Source organism: Durio zibethinus, chromosome 15 (assembly GCF_047325235.1).
Source record: "Durio zibethinus cultivar Kanyao isolate XHJ-2024 chromosome 15, ASM4732523v1, whole genome shotgun sequence".
Lineage (NCBI taxonomy): Eukaryota > Viridiplantae > Streptophyta > Magnoliopsida > Malvales > Malvaceae > Durio > Durio zibethinus.
In genome coordinates, this window is record NC_143176.1 from 3,563,641 (window position 1) to 3,587,669 (window position 24,029).

Below are 24,029 nucleotides of genomic sequence, written 5' to 3' on the forward strand. Positions count from 1 at the left end.
ATTCTGTGAAACAGCCTAAGATGTTTGGGATCAAAGCCATGGAAGGAAACAATATTTGCTCTTTGTGTAAAGCTTCATTCCATGTTTTTCTTTACAATTTTACAAAAGGCTAGATGGCTTTTTTTTCTTAGGCAATGGGTCAATGTTGGTTGACAATAACCATTTTAATTTCAGCTTAATAAAGGCATGCAAATTTTATACATGAAGTTCGTGAAATTCTTTATTAAAAGTGAATGATTAAAAATTTTAATAAAAAATCCAAATTGATATATTGATAGGATTTAATGTGAAAATCAATAATATATGAAAAAAATTATTAAAAAAATTATTTATAATTCAAATTTGATCAATAATGTTCAACGGTAAAAATTCTATCAATATTTTTACTAAAAATATATATTTAATAAATATATTAAAAATTTTTTAAATTTTTTCAAATTTTACATACTTGATCTATACGATGAAATCTTTCAATTTATCAATTTTAATTTTTTATATTTATTTTAATTTACTCATTTCTAATAAAATATTCATGAACTTTACATATTAAACTTCATGTAAATTTTTTTTCACGTTTTTATGGTCTATAAACCATATATTTTTCTAAGCACAAAACAAAAGCAAGTTAGACCAAGTGTTTTTCTAGCATTTAAATTTTTTTCCTATGATTTTGCTCAATTCTTTAGAAACTTCCTTTTGGTTGTTGATCTTAACTAGAGTTTGTTTAATTGAAGGGTTTAGAATTACAATAAGCCCTTTTTAAATATATCATATATTTTTTGGTAAAAAAAAAATCACAACTAGAAAATAAAGAAAGTAATTACATGTGTTGAAATTTGAATTCTAAATCTGTTAATTAGTTAAATGTTACTTTTTAAAAATAACTGTATGAACTAACTGAATTAAGTTTTAGATTTTAAATACGTCTTATTTTATCTATAATAAAATTGAACATAAATCTTTTATATTGATTGAGAAAATAAGGTAAATTGTCTTTTTTCTAAGAAGCTCCAAAGAAGGAAAAAAAAAAGTTTATGTTGACAATTTTCCATTTCATGTATACCATAAATATCTTAATATATTATTGGACATTATCCAAAAACAAAAAAACAAAAAAAAAGGTATCACACATGTTAATGTCACGGATCTAAAGAAGAGTCTTAAATCTCACATCGAACATAATAGAAGGGTCACTGGGGTATAAAAGGGTTCACACCACCTCTGCCTTGTGAGACGCCTTTTATAAGATAAAACCGTAAGGTCAGGAAAGCCAGAACGGACAATACCTCACAAGGGTGTGAACCGTGACAGGAAGGCTGATCCAGGACGTCAGAAGGATAAATGCCCGGGTCCCGGAGCCGCGCAAGTTCGAAGCTTGAGTCTCGACCCGTGACAAGTGATATCAAAATCAGCCCTAAACCGTTCGATCCACGCCGTGACAAAAACGTCACGAGATTGAATGCAAAAGAATGTCATAGACCTAAAGAAGAGTCCTGAATCCCACATCGAATATAATAAGAAGGTCACTGGGATATAAAAGAGTTCATACTACTTCTGTCTTGTGAGACGCCTTTTATAAGACAAAATCGTAAGACCAAAAAGATCGAAGCGGACAATACCTCACAAAGATGTGAACCGTGATAGATAGACTGATCAGAGAGGTCAGAAGAATAAATGCTTGGATCCTGGAGCCGCACGGATTCAAAACTTGAATCTCGACCCGTGACACCAGAACATGAAATCTATTTTTGAAACACAAGAAGGCATAGGCTATTATTTGAATCGATTATAAAAGAGGAAACGATTAAAAAAGAAAGAAAGAAGAAAACAAATGAATTTCTCTATTTTTTTAATGCCAATTGTATTTAGTTTTTTTTTTAATGAAAAATCCATAAAATGATATTGCTTGCTAGTTTTCTTCTTCTATTTATTGATATCAATCCAATAAATAAGGTACTATTATATGATATTAAATCCACGTAAAGCTTATGCAATATAAAATTTTAAGACTATCTATCATATGAAAAAAATATATACATAGATAGCTTTGTTAAAATAGGATTAAAATTCTTCATTAATTTGTCAAAATTTACTATTTAAAAAAAAAAAAAAAACAAAAAATTTCCCTTTGGTTTTGACCAATGATTAAGAATTAGCTTAGGCTCAATCCACCTAAAAAGTTAGAAATAAATTATTAAAGATAAAAGGGCAAAAAAAAAAAACTTTGAACTAAAATTTAATAATCATTCAAATTTTTATTATTTTTTTTGTAATCAATTAAACCTTTAAATATTTATTTTTATCAATCGGGTCTTTATTAGAGAAAAAATAATTAATTGATTTCCGTCTAATCAAAGATTTAATAGAATAAAAATAAATATCCAAAAGTTAAACTGATTCAAAATAAAAAAATAAATTTTCCTGAAATGCAAACCAGGAAAGAAAATGTAGCGTCTTTACCTATATTTACATGCACATCATCATCAACTTTGACATAGAAATCGGCATCCCACAAAGCAGCAGCAGTGGCAAAGAATGTCTTTGTCTTGGCTGATAATTCGAGGTAACCCTCAACATGCTCCCGATCAAATCAAATTTTTACAAAAATAAGGCGGCATGTAGTTGTTTTCTAGAAATCAAAACAAAATAAAAAAGTTGTAGAAAAGTTTTGTAAGTATGCTGTAGCTTCCACATATCAAAAGCAAAAGCAAAACAGTAATGTTGAAGAAAAAAAAAATCTCTTGTATGTATGTTCTTCTCAAATAGAACATGTATACATAAAGTTGACAATGAGCAAGATTGAGGGTGGTACCAGCCTCAGAGAGTCACCATGCTTTCTGTCTTCTGCTTCAATGGTCCTATCAAGGATCCCCCCCGAGGTAGCACTGTTAATTGGATGGATAAAAAGTTTAAGAGGATTCCACTCCAATTTGAGATGACCATATATGGAGCAATAAGATTACAGACAATGAAAGATGTATCCGGCGAATGTAAGTGCAAAAAACAAAAGGCTTCATCAAGTTGCTTGCACCTCAACAATTTGCTGAAGCCAAGACCACAGGATTGAGTGAACTTCCACTTAAACTAGCTTTGAACTCAAACTAAGTACCCACCTGTGACCGATTACAAATCGTATTATGATTCCCTTCTCTTCTTCAAGCTTCTTTCTTTCTTCCCCTGGTTTCCAACAGATGCATAAACAGTAATGATTCATCTCAAAAAACAATCTCTTTGTTTTCTGCTGCTAAAAGCAGTATTGATGCCTACAACCATTAAATATTTTCGCTTCCCATTTGATTCAGGGATTTTCAGGTCATCTGAAATGGGAGAACCATTAATTATAGATTCCTGCATGGCCCTTGCAGCGGCTAACTCCATCTCCAAATTTGATATTGTTTTATCGAGTGTTCTGCATTTTATTTATATTCAGTAAAATATAAGCCTTCTGCTAAATTTGACAATATTTAAAGGAACAAAGCACAAATATCAACTTGCTGTATAGCATGATGCGTCTTCGAAACTTCCCCTAGTAAAGGCATCATATGAGCTAACATGAACATGGAAAAAGGTGACCAGATTTTCTAGTATTTGAATAAACACTCACTTGTATTGGATCACAACCCTCTGAGATTAACTTTAGCCTATCACCTTTAACCCCCGTTTCTCGTGATACACCTTTAACCTCAGCCTCAGGCACTGTCCACATTCTAATGCCAAAAGATCGTATTACTTTGGCATTCACATTGGTTAAATAGAGGTGATTCTCAATGGGAGCAAGAGTAGCCCATAATTCTCGAAGCAATTCACACTAACAATCACAACAAAAGCCTCCAATAACAATTTTCAGAGGAGCAAATAAAGTGTTTGAACACTAAAATGCCATGTCAAATGAACATTTGGTGCTTCTGGACATCTACTGGGTTCTTATCGATTATTGTAGCGCAGTCAAAATCTTTTAGTTCCATCATTAACTTCCATTTACACAGGTTCTTACATCAGAGAAGAGGAGAGAGCCGATACAAGAATCTACAACATAGCTGACACTAAACACCATTCTAAGAGCAGGCAAATGAGGAAGGAACATCAGGACAAAATCAACACGATAGATTTCAAACTTTCATCAACCCTAACCTCAAATTTGAATACCTTAATTCGATCTCCAGGACAGCAACAATCAACAAAGTAAATTTCAAATGGCTGAAACTTTAAATCCACTCTCACATAAGCATAAAACAAGGACAGGAAAACCTCCATGATACTCTACAAGGTGCATATCTTTGAATTACACCATCAAACAAAGTGGACTCATTAATTACAAAGCCTGACTCAGTCTAAATTAAATAATAATAATAATAATAATGACTATTTATCAAAAAATTTTCATAATCACAGCCACTCATATAATATCCATAAATAAGCAAACCCCCCACCCTCCCCCCCCCCCCCACAAACATATATAACAAAACCTACTAAAAAAATGTTTCAAGCATGGTCCATGGAACTAATTAAAAAAAAAAAAACAACTGCATTCACTAAATTGCATATATACATATATATATATATATATATAAATCTTTCTAAATCAGGAAATTTATAAAATCAAAAGCAATTTAAAAAATCAGAAACAAAAGCCGTAAAACTGATAACTTTACAAGCACCTACTTCACCAAACTGCAAATAAAAGCTAGAACCAAATCAAGACATGAAATTTAAATAAGCTAAAAGCTGAGAAAAATTTACCTATCAGAAAAGAGCATCCCAGCACAAAAACAGCGAATGCAAAGCAAAAGAGCCCATTCTTTTTGTCACCACCGACTTTGAATTTGGCTCCAATCCTTTACTCTTCCAGCTTATTTTTCTTAAACTCTACCTGTTCTTCCTCCAAAACTAATTAAAATCTAAATCAAACCAAAACCCATTTCTTATCTCAAGTCAACATAGTCAAAATGACCAAAATTTCAGATCCAAAAATCCCAACTTTCCCTTCAAACCCAACACCAAAAACACAGAAAAAGAACAAAACCAACAATCTTTTTATACAAGAAGTGCATTTCAGCACCTAGAATTTGTACCTTCAAAATAGGTTTTGAGAACGCTTTCAGCTGGCAAATTGTAGAGAAAGAACACTCAAAACTGATGCTCTTTTAGAAAAGTTCATGGAGATGATACGACAACTTGCACTGTTGAGTTTTTTAATATAAATATATACATGAAAAGATATAATTAATATATTTAAATCATATAACTGACATTCAAAAAGCTTCATTTTTCATTGTTTTCTTTGTTTGGTTTGATCTAAATAAGGTTGGGTATCAAATTCTATGTGCCCTAGTTGTACGTTTACCGGCATTTTAACTAGTCCCATAGTTGCACGTTTCTTCAATGATTCAACCTTTGATTGAGTTAATACGATTGGTAAGTTATTGGTTAACTCAGCTAACTCGGAAGTGCTAAGTGATGACAGAAACAATAGTTTCAAACAGAACCGCACGTTTAATGTTTGTTGTCCTATTTGCCCAAAGACAAAAATCACGTGTCCTAAGAAAGAAAGTACCTTAGGCTGTCAAAAATCGTCCTGACATAGTTTCAAAGAAACTTGATAAATCCAAAAAGCTATAAACTTAGCTTAGCTTTTCTGTTTAGAGTTGCTTTTCTCATACAAAGCAGGGAACCATCATTGATCATTCCAACCGTCCTAAAGCCCCAACACATCCAAACATCCATTAATGGATGGTTGGACACATGGGGCACCTGCAAAGAAAATGAGTCCAATAATGGAGTTTAACAAGTAGGTTTTCAAGGTTTATGAAACTAGCTAGGCTTTAATTAAAGTTACATCAAGGGGTTGGGGACTGAGAACCTCAGAGAGATTCAGACCAGAAACAGGCCATGCAAACTTACAAATGCTGGAAAATAGATGGCTAATATTGATGCTAGTCAGGAGCCAGTTCCAGCACAATTATTTTGGATCCATGCATGTGCATATGAAGTCCAAGAACACCATGGTACATATTCCATTGTTGATGCACAGTGCCATTTTTTGTTTTCTTGTTAGCAAACAATTTTACTACAAATAACCCACTAAGATAAAATGTCATCATATCAGCTTGGAAAGAGAAGGTGTTTAAACCAAGTTCATGTGATTAATCATCATTTCTTCCATAAAAAAAGTGACCCCAAACATGACTTAAAGCATAAAAACCCTTTGGTCACATGAATGTGGGTCTGAATCACATGAGGGGATATTGGAAGATTAATGCTGGCTTGATGGGGAAAAACAAAACTTCAATATTCAAATACAACTGGGATATTGAGCATTAAAGCCTAGACTGCTTAATTATGGGTTCCATGTCAAATTTAATTTGAAGCTGTAACTTGAAATGAATACCAAACAAAACTTAACGTTACTAAAATCCTCTAACATGTAGAGACTTTCACACTTGGGGAAAAAAATCTTCACGTCCCAAAAAAGAAATGACCAAATATTACTCATCAACTGTCCTTGTGAACATTTTTTTAATATTGGTTTTATATTAATCAGATGTGCTAGTTGCTAATTAAATTGAAAGTTTATAATAAATGACTGACTAACATTAGTTATAATATCTAAACATAATTAGGCAGTAATTAATCCAATTTTTTTCTAAGAAAGTAATAAAAAAAATAATTGCAAGTATTAAAATTTAAATATCAAATCTATTACATATCATTTTTTAAAATGATAATATGAACTAATTAAATTAAATCGTTAATAGAATCAATTTTCACAGTGGGGCTAGAATCACTTCCCATGTTGAGATAGATTATTAGGGTCATGGGATGATGGCCTATTTGATTCAAATCATGCACATGTTATCACATGTTCACTTTTATATACTGCTCATGGCGCATTGACTTGGCTGCAATAAAAATGAAATTTCATCCATTCTTAAAAGATTAAAGTTAATGCATATATCTTGAAATTTTTATAGTATGTCTTAGCAATGGATTGTTAATTGTTAACATAAATTATAGCTAAAAATTATTATTATTTGAAACTTGAAAAAATATATAAAAATGTGACACCCTAATCTCTATCAAAAGATATTTGGAAACTGTTACTATATATAAATAGAGACTTAAACACAAATTTGTGAGACATCTTTTGTGAAATAAAATCGTGAGATATTCTAGTTAAAATGATTAATATCTTGTAAATTAGATGTGAATCTTCACAAATTATATAAAAGTGATTATTAGTCTAACGATAGCTAAATGCTACACTATGAGTCACTTTTAGAATCTTGTATGAGCTAAATGCTATACGGTAAAGGTCACCTCTAAAATTTTAACGTCTGATATGATTTTAATTTTATGATTCTATGTGTATGATTCTGTGGTTCTATTTGTACTTTTTATTGGATTCGACAAAATGTTAAGTTTTAATAAAAGAGCTTGCAATATTTTAATACCACATCGAGAAATTTTGAAAATTTATTATGAAATATAAATAAAGATTTAAATTTAAACTTGTAAAATATTATTTACGAGATAAAATCATAAAACTTTTGAATTAAAGTGAATAACACTTCCTAAATTAATTATGGGTTTAAAAAAAAAAAAGAAAAACAAAAACCGACCAAAAGAAAGAGACATGGCAAGAGCGCTTAAATCATTAGGTCAATCGTCGGCCAACCGGTTATGCATGAGATGCACGCTAAGTCTAGCCTTATACACCACATTAAAAAAACCGACCAAAAGAAAGAGACATGGCAAGAGCGCTGAAATCTTTAGGTCAATTATCGGCCAACCGGTTATGCATGAGATGCACGCTAAGTCTAGCCTTATACACCACATTCTCCACGGATTTTTTTATACTTCATATCAGAGTGGTTTGGGTCATACTTCAAATCATCCAAAACATTAGCCTCTTTATTTAAGCTCAAAATCACTTCGATAACTTTACTCAACAAGAAAGACGGAAAGGAATCATTTGATACATTATCATCCACCCTACTCGTGTTTTATATGCGACACTTGCTTCTCCTTCTGCGCCAAAGACGACAAACCATGTGGAGGTTGCTCAAAATTTTTTATACGAGAATGAAGGATGATGTTGGATATATCTGACAAGTTACGTATTTTTATCGTGTAAAATATCGATAATTTTAGTATTTTTTATTTTTTATATAAAAATTATATATTATAATTTATATAAATATAAAAAAATAAAATATATTCTTTTTAGTTTTATTAAATTTATATATAATTTTTATTAAATTTTAAATTGTATCACTTTTTTATATTTATTTTATATTATTTTTATATCATATTATTATATTATATTTTAAATTATTTATGATAATAAAAAATAATAAATAAATATCCAACTCTAATACAATTCTTTAATTAGATACGAATCAATTCCGTGAGATAATCTAAAGATGATCTAAGATGACCGTTGCCAATGCTATCCTTGAAAAATATACTAAAATTTGAGTCCAATTTTGGCTTATGTGAAATTCCGACCACCTTTAACTTTTTTTAATCAAAAGATTTTTACTTTTTGGTAAATGTGATTACTATTTTGACTAAAAATAAATTGGTGGGTACCGATTGCTACCATTTTAGTTGAAATTAGGTTGTAATTATATAATGATTGATATGATTGATGAATACGAATATAATATGATATAATTTAAAATTTTAATAATAATTATATATTAAAATAATGAAATAAAATTTTAACAAAATAATTATAAATATTTAAAAAAATTTTATACTTTGTCACCCAAAACATTAGCCTCTTTATTTAAGCTCAAAATCACTTCGATGACTATGCCTGATAAGAAAGTTGAAAAAGAATCATTGTTACATTATCATCTACCCTACTCGTGTTTTGTATGCTACACTTGCTTCTCTTCCTGTGCCAAAGACGACAAGCCAGAGGTTGTTCAAAATTTTTGATACGACAACGACGGATGATGATGGATAGATATGACAATTATCATATTTTTATTATATAAATTATTAATAATTTAAGTATTGTTTTGTATTTTACATAAAATTTGTATGTTGTTGATGTAAAAAAATAAAATATATATTTTTAATTTTATAAAATTCATATTATTAAATTTTTAAATTTTATTTTATATCATTTTTTTAATCGTGTCATCAGTGATATTTTAGATTGTCAATGATAATAATAAATAATAAATAATAAATAAATAGATATTCAATAGTATCTAATCCAATTATTTAATTAGATACAAATCAACTCCATGAGATAATCTAAAGATGACCGTTGCCAATGCTATCCTTGAAAAATCCACTAAAATTTGAGTCCAATTTTGGCTTTCGTGAAATTTCAACCTTGTTTATAGACAAATTGGTACATGTGATTAATCTAAAGATTAAATATTTTTAATATAAAGATTTTTACTTTTTGGCACATGTGATTAATATTTTGACTAAAAACAAATTGGTGGGTACCGAGTGCTATCATTTTAGTGGAAATTAGGTTTTGATTATATAATAATTACTATCATTAGTGGATACGAATTTGATATAAAAATAATATAATTTAAATTTTTAATAATAATTATATATGTATAATAAAAATATATATAATTTATATTTTTATATTGATACGAATTATAATATATATAAATAATAAAATAATTTTTTTAAAAAAAATAAATTATTTTTAAGGTTAATTTTCATCGTGAAACACGTGTCTCAAGTGTTGTCGGCCACAAACTAATATGCACTTCATAAGCTAATAATAATTCCAAAATTTACCTTATAAAAATCTAACTCGGAAAATATATAGTATTCATTAAATGATTTGCGTTTCCCACAATTCCTCATATACCAAAAGGCAAAAGCTCCTTTCTTTTTTAAAGCTTGAAGCTTCCTCACATTTCATCCATGGCAAGAGCTCTCTCCTACATCAATGGCAACGCAACGTTACCTGTTCCTTGCAGACCAAATCCCAGCCGTCCATGTGCTTTACTGTTGCCTTATAGGCCTTTGAAGGTTACCGTGTCATGCAACCGGTCTTATTGGGCCTCCATAAACTCGGACATCGAAGCTCATCTTAAGAAGGCCATCCAGGCACGAGAACCTCCCTGTGTTTTTGATCCCATGCACCATTTGACGTTCGCCGCCCCACGGAACACCGCGCCAGCGTTATGCGTGGCTGCATGTGAACTCGTTGGCGGCCACCGGGACCAAGCTTTGCCAGCGGCATCCGCACTTCACCTCATTTATGCAGCTTCATTCACTCATGAGCATCTTCCATTGACAGAAAGCTCCAGGCCCAAGTCAGCGATTCAACATGTCTACCGACCAAACATCGAGTTACTGATCGGGGATGCAACGCTACCATTTGGGCTTGAGCTATTGGCTAAATCCGATGATCCAAACCAAAATAAGTCAGATCGAGTTTTACAGGTAATGGTTGAGATCACACGTGCTGCAGGTTCGCAAGAAATGATTTATGGGCAGTACTGTGAAGTAGAAACTTGCCAATCGGACAACAAAGAGTCATGCCATTCCCACATCGGAGAGATCGAACGTATCTGTGAGAAATACGATGGAGCAATGCATGCTTGCGGAGCTGCATGTGGGGCAATATTAGGAGGTGGAAGTGAAGAGGAAATAGAGAAAATGAGAAGCTATGGTCTATACATCGGAAAAATACAAGGAATGATAAACAGAATTGGAAGCCATGACAAGGATTTGAACAAATTGGTGGATGGGCTAAGAGATTTGGCTATCAAAGAATTGAGAGGTTTTAATGAGGCAAAGGCTAAAGCAATATCTAGTTTTTTTTGAGTAACTCTTTGGTGGTTTTTTATAATATGATGTGTAATATAAAATATTAAAATTTATGTTTTTATATTATATGTTATATAAAAATTATATATTATAATTTATATTATCATAAAAATATGAAATATATATTTTATTTTATTAAAATTATACATAATTATTATTATAATTTTAAACCGTGTAATTTTTATATTTTATTTTTATAATATATTCATATCGTATTATTATATCATATTTTAAATTTTTATATACTAATAAACATAGATGATATAGAACTACAGACCATGACACATTGGCTTTTTTGGTCTTCTTGTAACAGCTTTGTCTCTATGTGATCAATGATTATTTTTGTAGGATTTGAACAATGAAGAAAAATGGGTGTGGTCCAAACAATGTGGTTAATAAATCTGTCAAAATTTGTACATGATGTTTTCTGGTTCACAAGAACAATGATTTTATGTGGTGTGAGTTCTTCAAAGTCGACCATACGTTCCTTTCCTGCCAACCGACAAAAGCACCAAGTTTGACGGCCTTCTCTGAATCCAAATGCACCAAAATGCGCTTAAATTTACTGTACTGTACTTCCAGGCAGTTTAACATATAGACGATGAAATTAATTTTAATGACATTAAATATAATAATAACGGTGATATTATTTATGATAATAATAAATTTGAGTATTATAATAATGAGATATATGTTTAAATGTGAAAGTAATTATTATTATGAAATAAAAATAAAAATAACTATTGGAGATATTAATTTAAAAATAAAGCAAAAAAATATTAAATTTATTTAATATTAAAAATATTAAAAAATTAATTTTTTAAAAACAGAAAATAATGTGAGTAGAAATAAAATATCATTTTTTAAATTGACTAAAATTACTTTAATTTTAATAATTTAATTCTAGGGATAAAATTAGATTAAAAATGTTAAAAGGACAAAATGTAAAAATTTAGGTGCAGTAAGTCTTCTCAAAGTGCAAAATTTACTGATACAAAACTTACATAAAGTTTTTTAAATAAAATTTATGAATTTTTTTGAAAAATTATTTAATAAAAATTTTAATAAAAAATTGAAATAAATAAAGTAATAAAATTTTATGTAAAAATTAATAATATTTAAAATATTATTTATAATTAAAATTTAATCGATATTTATTCAACGATAAAAATTATATTAATATTTTTATTTAAAATATTTATTTAAAAAATATAAAAAAATTTATTAAATTTTATACACTTAATTTATATAATAAAATCTTTCATTTATCCATTTTAATTTTAATTTTAATTTTTAATTAATTATTTTTAATAAAAAATTTGACAAACTTTATCCAAAAAATTTCATTGAAATCTTTCCAAATTTGCTGCCCCACCAATGCCATATCAGTCCACTTCAGATGTACTACTGTTACTCAAATAAATAATTGGGGTGTAATTGCAGCAAAAAGAGAAATTTTCACCGGAGGGGAGGGGTGTGGTGGTTCACTGCACCCCAAATTGGACAATTATGGCCTCATGTTTTCATTTTTAGTTTAATTATACCCTTGATTTTTATTTCGTAAATACCTCCAAATTTTGTGTTAATGTTTTTTATTGAATAATTTTTCATACATTAAAACTATCAAATAAATATAAATATAGAAAAAATCATTTATTAATACAGTAACTTTTAGATTAACACCTTTAACTGTAAATCAAATATTATTGATTTTTAATAAAATTATTATTTGATGTAAAAATAATTACAATAATTTTAATTAATTATTAACTCATAATTTTAATTTATAATTTTAATAATCATTTTTATCCGTAATACACTTCACCTCATCATTACTATTTTTAATAACTACAATAAATTTTAATTAATAATAATCCAAATGGATAAAAAATGTGCTTAAGTTCATTGTATAATTTTTTCAGTTGAATCTAAATATGATTTAAAATTCTATTTGATGGATGATGAGATTGATTCGAATGATATTAAAAATAATATTTATTTAATATTTAAGATATTAAAAAAATTAATTTTTTAAAGACAAAAAATAATGTGAGGAGAAATAGAATATTGGTTTTTAAGTTCACTAAAATTATTTTAATTTTAATAATTTAAATATAAGGATAAAATTGGATTAAAAATATTAAAAGGACAAAAATGTCAAAATGAGGTGTAGTGAGACTTGCTCATCAGTGGAAATTTGCTCTCCCAACAATGTCACACCTGCCTAATTAAAATGTGCTATTGTTACTCAAATAAATAATTGTGGTGTAATTGCAGCAAAGGTCTCGATAAAATTAATTTTAATGAGATTAAAAATAAAATTAATTATTATTATAGTAAATTAAAATTAATGATAAAATGTATTTAAATGTAAAAAGAGCGATTATGTGACGAATTGTAATGAAAAAAAATAATTATTTAAAAATTAGATTAAAAATGATATATAATAAAAACTTTAAATAATTTAATATTTATAAATAGGTAAAATTATACTAAAATTTTCTCAACGGAAGAGAAATTTTCACTGGAGGAGGGGTGTGGTGGTTCATCGCATCCCAAATTAGACAATTATGGCCTCATGTTTTCATTTTTAGTTCAATTATACCCTTGGTTTTTGTCTGTAAAAACCTCCAAATTTTGTGTTAATGTTTTTTATTGAATAATTTTTCATACATTAAAACTATCAAATAAATATAATATATGTAAAAAACCATTTATTAATATAATAACTTTTAGATTAATACCTTTAATTGTAAATCAATTATTATTGATTTTTAACAAAATTATTATTTGATATAAAAATAATTACAATTAATTTCAATTAATTATTAACTCATAGCTTTAATTTAATACTTTTAATAATTATTTTTTATTCTTATTACATTTCATCTCATCATCACCGTTATATTTATATTTAAATATATATTTTATTATTAATTTTAATTATTATTATAATATTTAATTTTATCGTTACATTAATTAATCTCATTTTCACCGTTCATCTAAATTGATTGATCCGAAATCTCAGGTCTCGCTGAAGAGGAAATCTCAAGTGAAAAACCAGCTTGAAATCATATGAAAAAAAAAAAAAAGAAAACTAAAATAAGGAGAAGGGAGTCTAGCTCATACACAGTAAGAACAATTCAGTTCGTGGGAAGTCCTTTTCACCTTGGACTTGGCTTCAAGTCACAGTGATGAAATGTGGGCATTGTCAATGCTGTCCATGCAGGCTTTAACAGAGCAGAAGCAGCCCAGGTCCACTTCTGTTAAGGCTAAATTATTGGTGGCATCTTTTCAGTATCAATCAGGATTCAGACTTATTGAAAACGTGCCTTTTTATGGCTAAATCATTAGATTTCTTTCAATTTCAACCACAACTCTTCCAGAATCCCTATTCAACTTACAATTACAATTTCCTATTACATTCTTTTGTTTCCTGTTTGATTTCGTTCCTTTGTTCTTAATCACAAAACCGTGGTTGGAATTCAGGATATGGAATTCGACATTTTTATTAATATTAAATTTAATAATTTATGTATCCATATTTTATAAAAATATTTACAATTTATACCATATTTTAAATTTTTTTAATCGTATTTTTAAATTATCAAATTTGATATGAACATAACATACACTCGTTTGAATTGATTGAGCAGGTGGTTGAATCCTGACTTATTTTAGCTTCATTACATTAGGTATGCACTCTGCAGAATTGATTGCAATTGGCCCCCTTTAATGACATAATGCTGCACGTGCTGAATCATAGGACCTTGAAGCCATGTATTTTATCTGATGGATATTGTGCTTTGATATGGGTGTTCTTGTAAATAAATACTGCCATCAAGACATTGTTTATCTTCTTTCTCAAAGGTTCATTTCATGATATTCGCAACTTTTCATTATCAATTCCATGGCTCTAAATTGTTTCAAGATTCCTAAGCTTTCTAGCTGGATGAAACAAGTTTTCAACTCGACTCAGACTCGACTTAAAATCAAAACATATATGGAAACTATCATTGATTCATTCAATTTTTTGGCAGAAGAATGGATCTTGTAATGCCCTAAAAAAGCAATAGACAACTTCCAGACTAAGCAACCACTCAAAACCCCCATTCACAATATTAGACTGACAAAAACTAAAAGAGAAATGCTTTCTACATTACCATTTATGATCACAATGATGGGGACTTGATAACATTATTCAAGGAAACCTGTTTTTGTTAAAACAGCATTTCTCACTTTCCTCAAATCCCTCCCTTTGAGTTTTCTGCCAACACCTTCAAAAACTGAGAAAGAAGATATCTGACTCCTTGCAAGCCTCCTGGCAAGAAATTCATGTGGTGGAACCTTGGAATCGTATTCATCATAATGATCTTCTTCATCATCACTATGTCCAAAACCATTCATTACCCCATCACCATCATCACCACCACCACCACCACCGCCATCATCATCATGCCATGAACCATTCCTACAAGAAACCTTCTTTGACTTGTTGCTAGAAATCTTTGACCAATCAGGAATGTTAACAGGAGCTGATTGCTGCTTAACTCCATTAGCCTCATGACCGGAACTTGAAGCAGAGCTGCCAATATTACTGCTGTTATTAGCAACAGAGAAAGTTTTTGGGATCATTCTTGCAGCACTAGGGAGGTCTCTTCTGACAGGAACATAAGATTCAATGGACTGGCCAACCTTGGATGTAGAATCTTGTCTTTCCTTGAGAACTGCCCAAACATCTTCTTCCTCAAAATCCCCATTCCTCAAGGATCTCCATACACCACTGCCCTGCCTGGCAAAAGAATATCTGTCTTCCATTGCTGAATTCCTACAGAAACATCGTCGACTTCACTTTCACATTCAAGTTTTATCCAAATTCAACAAATTTTATAGAAAGAGACAAAGGGTATAAAAAACAAAAGAATTATTGAGGTAAAAATAGAACCTCCAAAAGCAAAAGCTTTCCCAAGATTCTAAAGAGGTTATATCTGCATCATGAGAAAGAAATTTCAATTAAAAAAATCAGTTAAAGAAAAAAGCTGCCTGATTCATCAGAATCACTGTGGCTTCTAAATTCAGATATTTTAAGAATCTTACCTACAGAAAATTGATACAAAACTTCTGAGATGACAGGCTTTGCAAGGGACACAAACAGGCAAAAGGAAGACGAAGGGCCGTAAAAAAAGAACAAGGTGCAAGACAGACCTTACTTTTTGTCTTTACAAGCCTGTTTTCTTTCTCTCCTATGTAATGGTTGCCTATTGCCTCAAGTATTTTCAGTTAGTCCTTGAAGAACCCAACTTTGACAGAGAAAGACAACAGAAAATAAAAAAAATTCAGGGAAATAGAGTCAGATTTGTTCTGGTTTTTTTGGTGTATTTTACTGACTTTCCTTGTAATCTTACATCACCCGGATTCTTCCAGGCTGAATCAGATATATCTGAATCTCTAAATCCATATGACTAATGCTGTAGTACCCCCCAAAAACTTTTCATTTAAAAACAAAAAGTTGGGTCTTGACAGAATTGTAGAAATTAGTGAGCAGTTGATCCTCAGAACTGGATTGGTTATTGGTTTTCTGATAACTGCTCTGATTAATCTATCGCTCCCACTCGAATGTAGGAAAAAAAAAACCTATGGGGCTGATATCATTATCTCATTTTATAATCTCTTGGCAAGCGTGGGGTATCATAATAAAGACAAAATTGAAAATAATTTTAAATAAAAAGAATGATTTTCTTTGTTTTTGCTTCTTTTTCCATCCTAGAACTTGATTTTGGCCATGCTATTTTGTTTGCCCACAGATTTTACACCAACCTCTATACACTATTCCTGGTAAAGATCCACATCATATCCAATTGTTTTTCTTTTTATTTATTTTGTTGACATTTAAAATTATTCCTTGGCTGCAGAGATAAATTAAAATAAACGAGCAAATTGGTGAATTTCCACTAGGATCAGTATTTTAATCTCGTTTATAAAATTAAATTAAAATATATAAAAACAAAAAAAAAACATATTATAATATAAAAAATTAACAGATTCTTGTACAAACATATTAAAATAATCAGATTCTTAAAGTCAAAAGGCCAAACTGAAAAGGCAGAAATAAACAGATTTTTATGTAAAGAATTTCAATAGATTTAGAAATAAATGTGGAGAGTTTGAAGATGGAAAAAAAAATTTTTTCTTGCAAAATATGCAAAGATTGATGTTTTTCTTTGGGATTGTTTTACTTTATATTGACTCTTTGATGATTAATATGGTAGCTTGCAGTCACCTTGGAGCTATTCTTAGTTGGATTCTATTTCATAAATATATCTTTTTATTTATTTATTTATTTTAATTACTAATTAATGCTGCCCCTTTTTTGTATGTGTCTACCACGTTTTAAATAAAGTTTGTAATTTTTTTTTAATTTTAATAAAAATTTAAATTAATAAATTGATAGAGTTCAATATAAAAATCAATAATATGTAAAACAATTATTAAAAATATTATTTATAATTTAAATTTAATAAATACTTATTTGATAGTAAAAATTATATATATTTTTTACTAAAAATATTTATCTAAAAGATATATCAAAATTTATTAATTTTTTTTTTCAAATTTTACACATCTAATATATATATTATATTACAACATACAAGATTACATAATCAAATTTGCTTATGTGGAAGCTTATGTGGAAGCCTAAGTGGATAATCTCTTTTTATGACACATAAGATAATATTTATATTATTTTATTTATAAAATAAAATTTTTTAATAAATTATTTAAATTGAATATTTTAGATAATTATTTAAATTGAAATCAAAATCTATCTAAGATTAAAATTTTTGCATAAAATTGAATTCAAATATATTAAATCATAATTTATCTTTTTTTTTTTAATTTAGTGTCAGTTCCAAATATATAAACTTAATAAAATTTTATTTTTTGACAAATAATTCTATTTAATAAATTATTTAAATTTAATATTTTTAGATAAGTCAATGAATTATTGACTAAAAAATATGTATTTTTAAAGTAATAAAAGTTTACGTCTTCATATGAAAAAATGAGACATTTGAATGTTGATAAAAAAATTAGATAAAAATATATTTTTGCTTTGAAAACAAATATAATGTTTTATTTATGTTCTAATTAAAATATTTTAATATTATATATTTGGTTGTTTCTCTTTAGTTCATAACTTTTTTTAATTTTACTTAGATTGATTATAATTAAATATTTATATTATATTTTTTTTGTTTTATTTATTTCTTTAATGCTTTTATTCTCTGTTAATTTATTAAATATTTTCTTTTATTATTGTATATATTTAATCTTGATAAATTAATATATAAATTTATATTCTCTATTTTTTTTGCTACACTTTTTATTATTGAATTTTTTTTGTCTATAATGGATGATATAAGAAAAATGATAATCACTATCATATCTAACTCGCAAAAAATACTATCAATTACGTTAAAAATTATTTTAAAAAATATTAAAAAAAAGTTTTTAAGCATAACATAAAGAATTATTGTTTCCCTTTTATCTAAAAAATAACTTTATTTTGTTAACATATATAGAAAAATTTATTGGCCCAATATATTTGTGTAATAATTACTTGAAGTATGTAAAAAATAAGAACAAATAAAAAGCAAATGATTATAGCAAAATTAATAATTCTAATATGATGTTCAATCAAATATATATAAATATATATACACCACCCAATCAACATTATGATAAAAACAATTATTAATCTTAACTATTTAAATATTGATTCTTGATTTTTTTTATCAAACAAGAAAAAAGAGGTAGCAAAATTTTTAGTATTTAGCAAATAAATTGAAGAAAATATTTTTAATGAAAAAAAGGATTTTTATAATTCTTGAAAATTTACAAAAGTTTATACTTCTTTTAGATGAATAATATCATTTATAATATATTATGTATAAATTATCATTTAATTGTATCTTGACATTTATAAATATATAATTATATATTATATAAATAATTTAAAATAAATTTAAATTTATAAAAATTTTTAATAAAAAAATCTTGTACATTGTACAGGTAAAAAAACTAGTTTAATCTATATATCAATATATTTCATTATATCGTTTTTATTTTTAATTTTAATTTTAATTTAATTATTTTTAATTAAAAATTTTACTTAAAAAACTTCATTTAAACCCTTTTTAATGTGTCTTTGCCTTATCCAAATTGGACTTGTAAAAGAAAGATGTGTGAAAATTGTTGGTGCAAGGATCAACATTTAGCTCAGTCTTATGCCATTATTTTTTAAGAGATAATATTAAGGTTTAGTTTAGTTTAGTATTAAAAGTAGTTTTTACTTTCAAAAATTGATTTTGACTCGGTTCTCATTTGGATTCTAACGTATTTTAGTATAATATAATTAAACTTATCGCATCATTAATTGAATTTAAATATCAATTAATGAGATTAAATCAGCATAAAATTTTTATTAAAATTTATTTTCAATCACAGTTACATAATTTTTTTTTCAATCACAATTATAATAATTTTTATTATTTTTAATCTCATCATAACTAATTTCATCGTCTATTCAGATAGAATTTCAATCTTAATACTAAAAAAAAAAATATGACGTTTTAATTTAAAAGCTTAGTTTTACAATCCAAATAAAAAAATTACTCAAAAGATACCTTACAATAAAAAAAATGTTTTCAGAATAGAAAATCACTATATTACGTTATATTTTTAATATTTTATTATTTTATACATATTTTTAAATATTTTAATAATTTATAATATTTTTTCACAATAATGTTAAATATTTAAAAATTTTAATCTCATTTTTTTAACTACAATAATAATATTAAATTAATTTAAATACATTTAAAGTTCAAAATCTAGCACTTATAACTTTTTTTTTTAATCTCTAAATTACGATTTTCATTGTATAAAAAAAGTTGGTAGTGCAAAAACAACCTGCTTTATACTAAAAAATAGTGGGTAGCGAAAAGAAATTCAATGAACCCCTCATTTTATTTTAATCAATAACAAGTAAACCACTTGATGCTTCAGCCAATTGTTGATCTATATATGTTTCCCCGTACCTAAAAAAGTAGAGCTCGATTCTCTTCCTTCAAATATTAAAATTAATTAAAAACACAATTATTATTACCATATATATAAAATTAAATTATATTTGATAATTCATATATTCGTATTATATAAAATAATAAAATTTATGTATCTATAAAATACTTTATATAAAAATTACGTATCATAAATCATATTAACACGAAAATATAAAATATAATTTTAATTATTTTTATAATTTTGAATCGTATTATTTTTATATTATATTTATATTATATCATCATATTATATTTTAAATTATTAAATTTAAATAAAATTATAAAATATAATTTTCATTATTTATATATATCTTATATCTTATACATTTTGTTTTAAATTCTTGCTTGGGTTTGGTGCTTTAATTATTTAAGTTGTGTTACTTGCCGGAAAGGTAGCTGTAGCAGCCATGCGCACGTGCAAAATTGGTTTTTATATATTCTTCAACAAAGTCACGGTGTTCCAACTTCAACTTCGCTTTGAAAACTACCCGGTGATTGCTGAGTTCCACTAGTTTTTTTTGTTCTCTGACGTTCACTAAACTTTTATAAATATAATAGTTTATATATTTTGTATCATATAAAATATTAAAATTTATATATTTGTATCGTATTTTATATAAAAATTATATATTATATTTTTTTATTAATATAAAAATATAAAATATATTTTTTAAATTTTATTAAATTTATATATAATTATTATTAAAATTTTAAATCATATTATTTTTATATTATGTTTATTTTGTATTATTTTTAGATAACTCCTAAAGCAGTAGGGTAATTTCAGGGAAATAGCTGAAAAGGTTTTACCACTTTTAGAACACTGAAACTTATGGCAACTAAAGAGATTTTTTGGGGTTTCATTAAAGTAATGTGGAAAAAGTTACTTAAATTTCTTGTTAAAATATTATTAGCCAAAAGCTTGAGTAAGTCAATAATGGTGTCAAATCCACCTGGTTTGCACAGCACATAGATAGTTTAAGCCAAACAAAGACAAGGGAAAATTGCCACGAAATGAAAGAAACAATCATATAAAGATGAGAGAAGATAATGTAATACATTGCATGTAAAAGTAGAGGAGATAATGTAAAGAATGGTGACATTTGTTTAATTATTAAATTTTATTAAAAATTTTCATTATATTTTTAATTTTATTAATTTTTAAATAAAACATAATAAAATTAAAATTATAAATTTTATTATTATACTCTCCATTTCAAAGAATATTTTGTATAATTGCTAATTTTCATAAATTTTTTATTTTATATTAAAAAATCAACAAAATTAAAAATGCAATACTAAATTTAACTTTAATCTCTAAGGTGCTTCATGAAAAATCTTATAAGTTAATCTCTAAATGCATCATCAACAAAGGTTGATTGAAGTGGTAAGAGTCGAATATTGGATATTTTAGCATTTAAATTTAAATTTTTTCATAATTTTTTATCGATAAACGATATGTAAATTTAAAAATTTTATAAATAAAAATTTAATAAATTCGTAAATCTCATTTAAATTGATGGATTTATCTTGACTTTTAAATTTTAATTAATTGACGACTTATCTTAATTTTAAAAATAAAATGAAATTTTCCACTCTTCAACTTTTATTTGCCAAAAAAAAAAAAATCTCCCTATGAATCATCATAATAGAAGTAAAATTGGATCCTCCAGTCAACAAATGATAAGACACGAGACAAATTTGTCAAATTGAAAGGGAAATTTTTATGGGCAAATGCTAGCCACAGGAAAAAAATGTGACCCACATGCAGCAATTGGGTAGCCGTCATTCAACGAATTTGGCAGAACCAAATGCTGAAAGGAGAGACAAATTGAATTTAATATAGAAATCTAAACTAACCAATGAATGTCTTTCATGCTCTTTCACCATTGCATCTTTTCTTCATTTTCTTCAAAAATAAAAAAAATAATTTTTTTTTTTGTAAAAGATGTAACATTTCAGAGATAAAAAAATACATTAAGATTTAAAATTTAAATTTATTTAATATTATTTTTAAAAATAATGACATAAATTAATTAAATTAAATTTTAAGTTCAAAAGATAATAATAACGTTTTAATGATCAATATTGTCAAATTTACTTAAAGAATATTAAAATTAAATAATCATTTTTTTATTTTTAGTTCAATAATATTGAAATTGATTTCCAAATTGAGAGTATTAAGTTTTTAAGCTTCGTTTATAATTCATAAGACAAAAAAAAAAATTTACAATTGTCACACATTGCAAAGTGCATGTTTTTATCATTATAAATTTGAAAATAATTATGTCTCAAAGAATGCATGCATGTTTGATTAAAAGAAATTAAGATTAGACGGTCGTGATTATTTTTAATTATGAATTATTAAAAAATTACGAGTGATTTTATGAAAAAATTAAATTATTATCGAGAAAAAAATAATATTTATCAAAATTTTCATATAAATTTAATCATGATCATAACAATTTCGGATTTTTAGGATTTCGACAACTTTAGAGGAATAATTATCTTATAATGATTGCCATGAAAGTGAGAATAAAGTGAATGAGAAATGGCTAAATCATAGATTTGTCTCTAAAAGAATTCTTGCTTTGTAAAGGAAAACAACTGCAAATCCCTGCTGCAATATTAGAATGTCAACTGTCAATTGAATTGATACTTATGCCTTCTACTGTAACCAAATAATAGATCGAATTCAACGAACGAGTATTAGTTTCAATGATTAATACATGTAGAGCTCAAATAAAAGAGAAAATTCAAATCTTGCTGTGACTTTTAAAGAAAAAACAATAGTGCCTATTGAAAATCCAGGGAAAAGCACCATCAATATCTTATCATACTCATAACCACATCAGGTTTTTAAGGTGAATCAGGCTCAATCAACGGAACAGTATGGACAAGGGGAAGTCGGCAAAATTGAAAGCCAATAGCATGCAAGGAAAATATTTTCCCTGTTATGAATATTCATCACATTGACCTCCCATCAATTTCAAAGGAAGAAAACCCCATGTGAGCCAAAACTTAACCTGTTAACCAGGACTGTTTTAGCCAAGACATTAGCTTACGTGGCTAAGAGGAAGAGAATGAGCAATCATGAGTGAAATGTGAAAGATTTTAGGATAAGAACAACCTTTCATCTACCATTCTTAAATGCAGCAGAATGATCATTGCATCAATCTGATCAACTCAACCTATGATTTTATTCTTTGTTGATATGCTTGATTTCCTGCAATCTGGAACACTGCTATCTTTAGGATTTAGTCGATATCATATTTGTTCTAGAGGGCATTTTCTCCTTCCAACATCAGAATACTTGACAGAATAGTCAGGTTTGACTCAGCTGATCAAACTTACTAAGAACAACAGATGCATAAAATGAACTTGTTATGTTTCAGACAGGATCAGCACAAAGGTTTGAAGAACTAGAAACTCAGTACAAACAATGAAACAAACTAACCCTGTCAAATGGTTCGTTACAAAGCTACTAGGGTCCTCAATTAAGACCAGAAATCTCAAATTAAAAACATTTAAGACCTACTGAAAGCACATGTTTGCCAGGAATCTCATCGCTTTTTGTTACTTGCTGCCAGAGAGTGCATGGGGCATTTCAATTTATAACTTGATATTCTGGAGATATAGATGCATGATAGCTAGCTGTAAGCTCAGAAAACTAAAGTGACGTTCAATAAATGATAGATCATTAGATCTCAGTTACTGATAAACAATTAGCAAACACAGGCCAATGACAAGTTTTGTTCATAAGAGGTAAGGAAGGACATCGTTTTGGATGCAAACTACCGGGTTAACAAGATCTGAGACAGTGATAGAAACATTGAGACTTAATTGTTTATTTGGGAGGAAAAGCAAATGCATTTGCGTTCTCCAATAACAATTACAGGATTCTCCAAATGGTGATAATAAGGGTAGCATTTACGCTTCATGCAATTAATTTTTAATATATCTGGTGATAAACCTCCTTCAATCAGCATGGCACACTCCATAACTTCTTATTTGAATCCTATAGGCCATAAGTAACAGTTTGCTCCAGCAGAGCAGAACAGATGCTCACTTGAATTGCATAAA

At 27.5% G+C, this 24,029-nt stretch overlaps 1 protein-coding gene, 1 long non-coding RNA gene and 1 pseudogene across 11 annotated transcripts; 1 reads left to right on the forward strand and 2 right to left on the reverse strand.

Annotated features, from left to right (window-relative positions):
• Positions 1–1,013: 1,013 nt before the first annotated feature.
• LOC111302260 (uncharacterized) lies at positions 1,014–5,334 on the reverse strand. 8 transcript variants are annotated; one of them, XR_016328050.1, is made up of 4 exons: positions 4,741–5,334; positions 3,605–4,275; positions 2,461–3,409; positions 1,014–1,742 (listed from the first exon to the last, which is right to left on the reverse strand). It is a non-coding gene; the product is annotated as an uncharacterized LOC111302260 (long non-coding RNA). The 8 variants fall into 8 exon arrangements; XR_016328049.1 differs by having other exon boundaries at positions 1,016–1,742; positions 2,461–4,275; positions 4,741–4,870; positions 5,073–5,334; XR_016328048.1 differs by having other exon boundaries at positions 1,016–1,742; positions 2,461–4,275; positions 4,741–4,887; positions 5,073–5,334.
• Positions 5,335–9,764: 4,430 nt separating this feature from the next.
• LOC111302262 (heterodimeric geranylgeranyl pyrophosphate synthase small subunit 2, chloroplastic pseudogene) lies at positions 9,765–11,049 on the forward strand (annotated as a pseudogene). Its single transcript, XR_016328052.1, has one exon. The product of XR_016328052.1 is annotated as a heterodimeric geranylgeranyl pyrophosphate synthase small subunit 2, chloroplastic pseudogene (transcript).
• Positions 11,050–14,807: 3,758 nt separating this feature from the next.
• Positions 14,808–16,457, reverse strand: LOC149514532 (uncharacterized). Of its 2 annotated transcripts, XM_089744388.1 has the most exons (3): positions 15,919–16,457; positions 15,767–15,809; positions 14,808–15,649 (listed from the first exon to the last, which is right to left on the reverse strand). In XM_089744388.1, the coding sequence occupies exon 3, from the start codon at positions 15,637–15,639 to the stop codon at positions 15,019–15,021; it is 621 nt and encodes a 206-aa protein (XP_089600514.1). In that variant the 5' UTR covers positions 15,640–15,649; positions 15,767–15,809; positions 15,919–16,457; the 3' UTR covers positions 14,808–15,018. The 2 variants fall into 2 exon arrangements, with proteins under 2 accessions (XP_089600514.1, XP_089600513.1); XM_089744387.1 differs by lacking the exon at positions 15,919–16,457 and having other exon boundaries at positions 15,767–15,907.
• Between the last annotated feature and the right edge of the window lie 7,572 nt (positions 16,458–24,029).